This window comes from Alligator sinensis, unplaced genomic scaffold, assembly GCF_000455745.1.
Source record: "Alligator sinensis unplaced genomic scaffold, ASM45574v1 scaffold389_1, whole genome shotgun sequence".
NCBI classification, from domain to species: Eukaryota; Metazoa; Chordata; order Crocodylia; family Alligatoridae; genus Alligator; species Alligator sinensis.
In genome coordinates, this window is record NW_005841951.1 from 2,635,565 (window position 1) to 2,644,100 (window position 8,536).

General features: G+C 46.3%; 1 protein-coding gene across 9 annotated transcripts in view; it reads left to right on the forward strand.

Moving 5' to 3' along the window:
- Positions 1-8,536, forward strand: part of ACVR1 (activin A receptor type 1) — a 118,435-nt gene that overhangs the window by 73,092 nt on the left and 36,807 nt on the right. For all 9 annotated transcript variants that reach the window (XM_025199936.1, XM_025199935.1, XM_025199934.1 and 6 more), the window contains one exon: positions 639-738. In XM_025199936.1, coding sequence (XP_025055721.1) covers positions 639-738 — 100 coding nt within the window. The remainder of the gene's footprint in view (positions 1-638; positions 739-8,536) is intronic.

Genomic DNA, 8,536 nt, shown 5'->3' on the forward strand with positions numbered 1-8,536 from the left:
TCTTTCCCTTCTTGGGTACATCCTGACAAGCGTGCATGTGCAGTTTGGGGCACCTCAGACTGGTTTGATGTGCTGCAAACTGCACGTGGCGCATGTGCACCTGTTCACCATGCTGCTAATTTGCAGTGCAGCAGTTTTGTGGGTTTTTTTGTTGACCTGGGAGGATCCCAGTGTAAAAAAAAACCCCAAAAAAATGCTGCTGAAAATAGCAGTGTGGTGCACATTGCAGCAGCGTGCATCCCCAGAAAGGGAGCCTGGCTGGCCAGTGGCTGGCTTGGCACGGCTGCTGCCCTAGGAGGCCCTCAGGACCTTCTCTACCTGTATCATTTTGCTGTGTGCTGGAGCGTGCATGTAGGGGCATGCCTGGGAACAAATAGCAATGGCATAAATATGTGCTGCTGGTATTTGTCTTATGGGAAATGTGCATGTTCGTTGGTACATGCCTCTTAAGTGCAACTTGTTATCTGGGAATGCAAGCTCCTCAGGAATCTGTCTACTTCTGTACAATGGTTATCAGACCATGGTCCCAATGCTACTCTTTTATATCGGTAAATAAGTAAGAAGTGTGTGTGTGTGTTTCATGAATACATACATGTCCATTTCTCAATTGTTTCCCTTCTCGTTTTCCATTTAAACAGGACTTACTGGACCATTCCTGTACATCTGGCAGTGGCTCTGGTCTTCCTTTCCTGGTGCAAAGAACAGTGGCTCGTCAGATTACACTTGTAGAATGTGTAGGTCAGTAAAGCTCTTGTTTGTATTTCTCACGAAGCCTTGTAGCTATATGCTATGCTGAGTGAGCTACGGCTTCTATTCTAAACATCCCTCTTCTTTCTCAGTTGCTCTTAATCTTCTGAGTAAAATTTTCCAGCTTCAACCCTCTGGGGAATTTTTTTTTCCCAAGGAAGGTTGATGAAAGATTTACTTCAAACCAATGTTTGAGAGATGATGGATATACTCATTACGACAGAATTTGGGAGAAACTTTATCTTAGATCAATCAGCTGAAGCTAGGAAGTTCAAACTTGGCTAATTCTGCTGATCACCTTGGAAGTCAAGCAAATTAGATGTGAAGAAAATCAAGTTAAACTCATTTTTGTCAAGTTTGTAGAATTTGAAATTGTCAATGTGTGAAGCAGAAATTTCTTGTGCAGGTGTTCAACTTAGTAAGTAGAGTTATTTGGCTGTTAGATGGGCTAATTTAAGTTAGTAAATGTTGGTGATGTTAAGCCCAGTAGCTCAATTTTTAATTTGCATTTTTAATAGAGGTCATGACTGTCTGGCATCAGAAAGTCAAAAACTCAGAAATTACATATGTTTGGAGCTGTTTCAAAAGGTGGGGTGGGAATGCAGGGGCACTCTTGCTCCAAGCTGGAGAGCAGCTGCTATATTCTAATAGTTGTATTGTGGACAAGCTGGGAATGATACAAATATGGCAAAACAGCTCCTGCTTTAATGCTGCTTCATCCAGTTTAAAGTTCATTTTAACACTCAGTTTTTTAGAAGGGTGCCTCACAATAGCCACCCCTTCATTTGATGTGAGAGAAAACGTTTTAATTAGAGATGCACCAATACGTCAGTCCAATATTGGATTGGCACCAGTATAAAGAACATTTATTATATTGGAAATTGGCCTGGTGTGGCTGATAATTTGGTCGATAAATGCCTGTGCATGTGCGTAGCTGCAGTGCAGCACATAGGCAGCAAGGAGCACCGCCTGGCAGCTTGGATTGCTGCATGAAGCTGGTAAGTCTGGTGTGGTAGAAGGGGAGAGGGGAGGGACAGGGTGTGGGGAGGGGCAGATCATGGCCTCTTGTGGTAAGGGAGGGAGTGGGGCAGGGGCTGGAGCAGGCACTTCCCAGCTAGGGCGCAGGACAGAACTGCGGCTGGTCCAGGGGTGCGGAGTGGCTCCTGCTGCTGCGCGTATCCCAGGAGGGTATGGGAGGGGGCATGTGCCCCCAAATCTGTGCAGGGGGGCAGGGTGAGCTGCAGATGCAGACTGGGGCTGGGGCTGCGCTGGGTTCTTCTTGGTGCATGGGGGCTGAGCTTAGGGCTGTGCTCGAGACTGTTTGGCATGGGCGGCAGTGGTGCTGCGAGGGGACTATGGGGGGGCTAGGGCAAAATTTGGGGTGGCTGCAGCCCCCCACCGTAATCCCCTCCCAGCGCTGCTGCAGCCCACCCTGAGCACAGCCCTGGCCCAACCCCTGCTATGCTTCAGGAAGAGCCCGGTGTGGCCCCAGCCCACCTGCACAGTTCTGAGGGCATTCCCCCCCAACACCGCCCAGACGAGCAGTGACTCAGTCTCATGCCTTGCCCCACCCCAGCTGGGCAGCACCTGCCCCAGCTCCAGCTCCACTCATGCCCTCACTGTGGAGCCCTTGATCTGCTCCCCCCACATCCTTTCCTTCCCCCTCCCCGTCCACTGCAACAGATTTACAGCTGCACACAGCTGGTATCAGAAATCAGATCAGTATCAGTCAATACACCTTAAAAATAGGCTATCAGCCCCCAAAATCTCTATCAGTGCACCCTTAATTTTAATTCTACAAATTTGCAATTTCTTGCACACCAAGAAAGTTAAGCAGTAACTATAGAAGAATTCTAAATTTTTCAACTTTTATAGCTTAACTTGTCTGTGTCATGTTGCAATTTGCTCCCTGGAACAGGGAGTTAGGAGTTCCTGGTTTGCAATTCAATTGTTGTTCTTTCATTTAATACATTTTATTTGAAGAGTTGATGCCCCATATTGAGGCTTTTGCAGAGAAGAGTAACACTGATATAATGTTTTCCTAACTCTTCAGCTAATTTGTTAAATTTAACACTGCATAAATGCTTGGTTTGGTTTTAGCTTAGTTTCTCTTTGTAGAACATTATGATTCAGATTTTGTATGCTAAACATTGAAATAGCCTTAACTTTAAAAAATGCATTTTGGCCTTCAGCTTAATCTTTGCATGTGAAACTGAGCCACGATGAGCCAGATCCAAAAAAAAGACCTGTGCCACTGAAGTGAACCTTGGGTAGAAATGTAGGCACTGAAGTCCAAAACTGTGATCCTGAAACTGTCTGAACAAAACTTGCCTAGCCTTAGACGTGGCTAAACTCTGCGTACCAGTGGGAGGTGCCTGCTTTGTGACTAAGTGTCTAGAGTTGCTCATCTACCCTCAGTCTGAATGGCATAATACCTAGTGCATGCATAAGATCAGCTAGCAACTAGAAGATGGGCATCCCCTTCCTCATGGGTGGTGGATTAGGTGTGCCACTGGGATGTGAAAGATCTGGGTTTGAATCTCCACCAGCTAAGGAGCCAGTTGAATATGCGTCTCCTCTATCTTTGGGAATGCTCTTAAACACTGAGCTGTTACATACAAGGATTGGAGGGCAAGTATTTAAAAAGTTTTGGTGTTAAACTTTCAGGCACCTAAGTCATTTATTAGACCTCTTAACTCTACTTGATTGTTTGAATTAATTTTAATGAAAAAGTTCTTTTTTTTTTTCTCTTCCCCTCAACACAGACTTTTAGTTCTATCTTGCCAGCAGACAGTATTTTACAATCAACAAGTACACAGGTCTCTGAAGTGATCCTAGCCCAGTGGTAGACAAAATCTGGCCCACAGAGATTTTATCCAGCCCATGGTGGGTCCCTCAGTTGTGGCTGGCCCAGGTGCCATCTGACCCGTGGCACATCCTGCTGCTCCCAGGCGTGCAGCAGGGCTGGGGCAGCTCCATAGCTGGACTCCAGCTCCTGGCAGCCCTGGAGGCCGCTGGCCCTGGCTTCAGCCCCACGGAGACCAGCCAGGACAAGCGTGGGTAGGGCCCAAACCGTAGGCCAAGCGTGCAGCCCTGGCCCACCCCACACACGGGGGGTTGGGGTCCTTGCAGCGCTCGCTCTGGACCCTCCTGCCCTGGCCACAATGTCTGGGCAGAAGCTGCTGCTGGGCGTAGGAAAAGAAGCGGGACCTGGTGGCAGGTGTGGCTGCCTCCTCTTTGCCATTGCCAGACCCTAATTGCTGGCACTGCCTTGAGCCCATGCTGGGGCTGCCCTGCAGCTCCTTCCTGGCACTGCTGCCACCAGTGCTGCCTCTTGGCTGGGCAGGGCTCCTGCACTCAGTGGGGCAAGGTGGGGAGGAGTCACAGGGCAGCCCTGGCATGGGCTCTGGGTGGTGGCAGCAAGGGCCCAGGAGCAGCAAGGGGGAACAGCTCCACCCACCATTAGGTCCCACTTTTTTCCTGCATTCAGCATTAGCTTCTGCCTGGCTGCCCTTGTTCATTGTAGCCAGGGCGGGTGGGTCTGGAGCGTGTGCTGCAGGGACCCTGTCCCCCCTGAGTGGGGCAGTCACAGCAAGAAGACCCCTGCAGCAATGAGGGGGAGGTGGCTGTGTCCACTGCCAGGTCCCACTTTTTCCTGGTACCCAGCAGTATCTTCTGCCCAGCTGCTGCCATCTGTACTTGGGGCACCATCACCGAATCTGGGCAGCAGCTCCAGGCCCTTCTTGGGGTAGAAGGGTGGCATGGAGGCGGCACTGGTAGTGGCTGTGATGAGGCTGTCTCATGCCCACACCAGCTCCCCACCTGTCCACAACCCCATCCCACATAAGGAGGTTTGGTAAGTTGTTTGGGGGGGCGGGGGCTGCCGACCCATCCCACAGCAGCTTCCCAAAACTCCCTATATGACCCACAATCCCAAATAATTGCCCCACCCCATCTTAACCCCTGATGCTTGCAAGAGCAGGGCAGGCCAGCAAGGTGGTAGGGGAGAGAATGGAGTAGTATTGTTACAGAAACGAGAGCCTTCCAGAACTGTGGAAGTGTGGCCTATGTTTGTGAGCAAGGGAGCTGGGCTGAGACTCTGTGCTATTCCTGTAGGAGTCCCAGCACAGAATTTGCAGAGCCAGAAGGAAGGAGGCTAGGCAGTTCTTGATATCTTTTGGTGCCTGCCTGAACCAGAGCAGCTCCAGGAGTTAGCAGGCCTCCAGTATAACTCTAGCTGGGATACGTCAGGCTATTAGCTATAATAACTACGGTGCTCTTCACTGTAGCCCATCATTAACAAATCAAAACTAGAATTTACAAGAGGGTCCTCAGCCTTACAGTTGCCTATGACAGTTTCTGCACTAAGGAATTCTCATATGGCTGTGTAGGGGCCATTTAGTGCTAATATATGCAATTCCAGCCCTTTTAAGCTGGTGCCAGGAGCATCCCCAGAGTCTGAACTCTGACATTATAATCTTGGCTTTGACTTGGCTGAGTCACCATACTCTGCCCTGTTTTCTGATCTGTAAAAACAGGATACTGTTTTTCTCAGGGAAGGTGCTGAGGTTTAATTAATTTATCATAACAACATAATTGGCTTTGCGGTGCCATATGAAGATTAAGAGTTGTTACCCTAAATAATCTGCTTGTTTTTTGGGAAAATGGCTTCCTGAGTATAGAGGGGTCTGGACTCTGGGCAAGGTGCTCCTGATAAGTTTGGTTGCTTGTCCCAGTGCCATTCTGCGTTTGATTTTAACATTCTCATCCTTAATTCTGTATGCCGCTGGAACAGCACATAAAAATGACTCACGTCAGTGGGGCTCTAGCATAACAGGGATACTACAGCTCTTAGACTATAGAAAGCTTAGTTAGCTCCTTTCTGTCCCCTCCCCCACCGTGGACCTCATCAGTTGATGGGATGTCATGTCATATAGTTAGCTAGGTGCAGGGTGCCAGAAGTCCCTGCCCTGCTAGGTCGCACAGCTGTATTGAATCCCTTTGCCCCTCTCCTCCCTCTCTCCTTTATAATCCACCTACAGAGGCCTTGTTGCTTTGGCTCTGTACTTCCTTCCACCACAAGTCTGTGACCTACTTCTCTCTTTGACTCTTCACGCCAGAGCTCTTTTCCATCCCAATACTCACTCCTCCTGAATTTCAAAGTGAAAACAAATGGGCAGTTTAATGCAGCACTTTTTTGGTATCTAATTTTAATGGGAATCTGTTAAATCTGCTTTTAGCAGATGTCCACATCTGAAACATCTAGTTCTGTATGTACTGCTTTATCTGGTACCAGTATTTCTGTAGAGGAACTCAGAGATCATGTTCCAATGAGGATGGTAGGTCATTGCCTGAAATTCAAGGTTTTTTATTGCAACTAGGGTAGGTAAAATATTCTGAACACAAGAATACAGCTAATTATAGAGCTCATGGAGCCCTACGGTGTGATATGTTTTCCTTTTGCTTACTATCCAGGACAGTAGCAGAATTTCCCATTGTTTTATATATATATGTTTTCTTTTTAAGCACAAAGGAGGAACATTTAAGATCACTTGCTGAAAGGAAAGACAATATTTTAATGTTCTGCTTTTTAAAAACAGTACTGACTTTTTGAGTTTAAATACTAATATATATATATTTAAAAAACAGAACATTAAAATACTGTCTTTCCTTTCAGCAAGTGATCCTAATGTTCCTCCTTTGTACTTAAAAAGAAAACTAGAAGCTAAATTTATTTGTTTTCCTTCTCTACAGCAAAAGAAGAAAACAGGAAATTCTGTGGCCTGTGTATATGTGGTATGTCAGATTTAGATGTTCATGATGGTCTTCTGGACCTTAAATTTTATAAATCTGTGAATGGATCTGAATCAGTCTCCCCTATCTTTTTGTTGTTTTAGATTTTTACTTCATTGGCTGCTGTACTGTAGTAGCTAGGGGATCTCAATAAGAACTAGAACAAGAAGAAAATAAATGAGGTTATTTATTCCCTGCACCAGCAGACAAACAGTTCTGGGGCCTTCTTTTTGTATTTAGCACTGGCTATGCAGATTGGCTAGGACCTAATAAATTAAATTCAACTGTATAAGACCAAATTGGACTCCTGTATTCATTAGCTGCCTAATGAAGATCCAGAAGTTGGTTAGTTAGCATCTTTCTGATACCACAGGATTTATCTAAAACCAGTTTTATATAGCTTTTAATTGGTTTGATTATGAGTACAGTTGTATCAACACTAAAGGTGATTTATACTAACTATTCTCTTTAAAGTGGTAAAAGAGTTTTACTAATTTTAAACATGACCCCCTAACCAAAATAACTGTCAATAAACCAGGCTTTTATCTGTTTTCACTTCAGTCTGTTTGCTGTTGATTCATATGTGCCAAAAAAGAGCCATAAACAGTGTAGGAATGGAAGACAGAATTCAGAGATGGGTAGTTGCCAAAGTCAGAAGGTTGTATTGCACTGAGGTTAAGGCTGTGGATTTTAGACAGCTAGCAGTCAGAAGCCTGGCATGTGGGCCATGCCCTGTGGTGCTTCATTGTTGATTTATGAATGCCTTGGTGCATTGTCCTGAGCAGATCATGTGGGCAAATTTCTGCTTCCAGTCCACAAGTTGTTTGGGTACCATGTTGGTGCTCTACAGAAAATTCTGAGCAATTCCTCAGCCAATCAGTTCTCTTCATATGTTGGATGTATATTTTTAAAAGCCCAGTTCCCCAAGATGTTTTACATTTGGGATATTCATATTTTTAGCATTAACTGTAATGATAATTCATTTATTCTAAGAATTAAAAATAGAAAAATGTGTCCTGTATGCTAAGCACGTTGCTTTTTATTGGCTGAGTGAAGTGTGGCTCTATAAGGTCAGTGGCATTATTGGATGTTTGTAATGCTCTAAATTTAAAAATGCTGGGTCTGATATATTGCAGAATTTCAGGGGATGTTCTAAATATCAGTGGTCTTGGCACTGATTAAAACATTAGAGAAGCCTGAAGCAAAGGAAAATTGGGGCCCACAGGCTGCTAATGTTGGAGGTAGAGTTATCTTTCTACCTCCCCTACTTCTTCCTTACATGTATCATAGTTTCATAGTAGCTAGGGTCAGGAGGGACCTGAAGAGATCATCTAGCCTGCCACCTTGCCACAGGCAGGAATGAAGGCTGAGTTCACAAGACCCCAGGCAGGTGATCATCCAACCTCCTCTTGAATTTGCCCAAGGTAGGGGTGAGGACCACTTCCCTGGGAAGTTGTTTCCAGATTTTGGCCACCCTAACTGTAAAATATTGCCTTCTGATCTCTAACCTAAAACTATTCTCCATCAGCTTATTACCATTATTCCTTGTCACCCCAGATGGTGCTGGGGAGAAAAGGACTCTACCTATTTGCCGATGATCTCCCCTGATGAGTTTGTAGGCAGCCACCAGGTACCCCCTCAGCCTTCTCTTGCTGAGGCTGAACAGGTTCAGGTCCCTCAGTCTCTCCTTGTAGGGCCTGTCCTGCTGCCTTCTCACCAAGCGGCTGGCCCTCCTCTGAACCTTCTCCAGGTTGGCCACATCCCTCTTGAAGTGCGGCGCCCAGTACCGGATGCAGTACTCCAACTGCGGCCTGACCTGTGTCGCATAGAGGGGGAGTATCGCCTCTCTGGACCAGCTTGAGATGCACCTTTGGATGCATGACAAGGTATGGCTGGCCTTGCTGGCTGCAGTCTGGTATTGGTGGCTCATGTTCATCTTGGAGTCAACTCCAAGATCCTGTCCCGCCTCTGTGATTTCAAGAGGGGAACTCCCCCG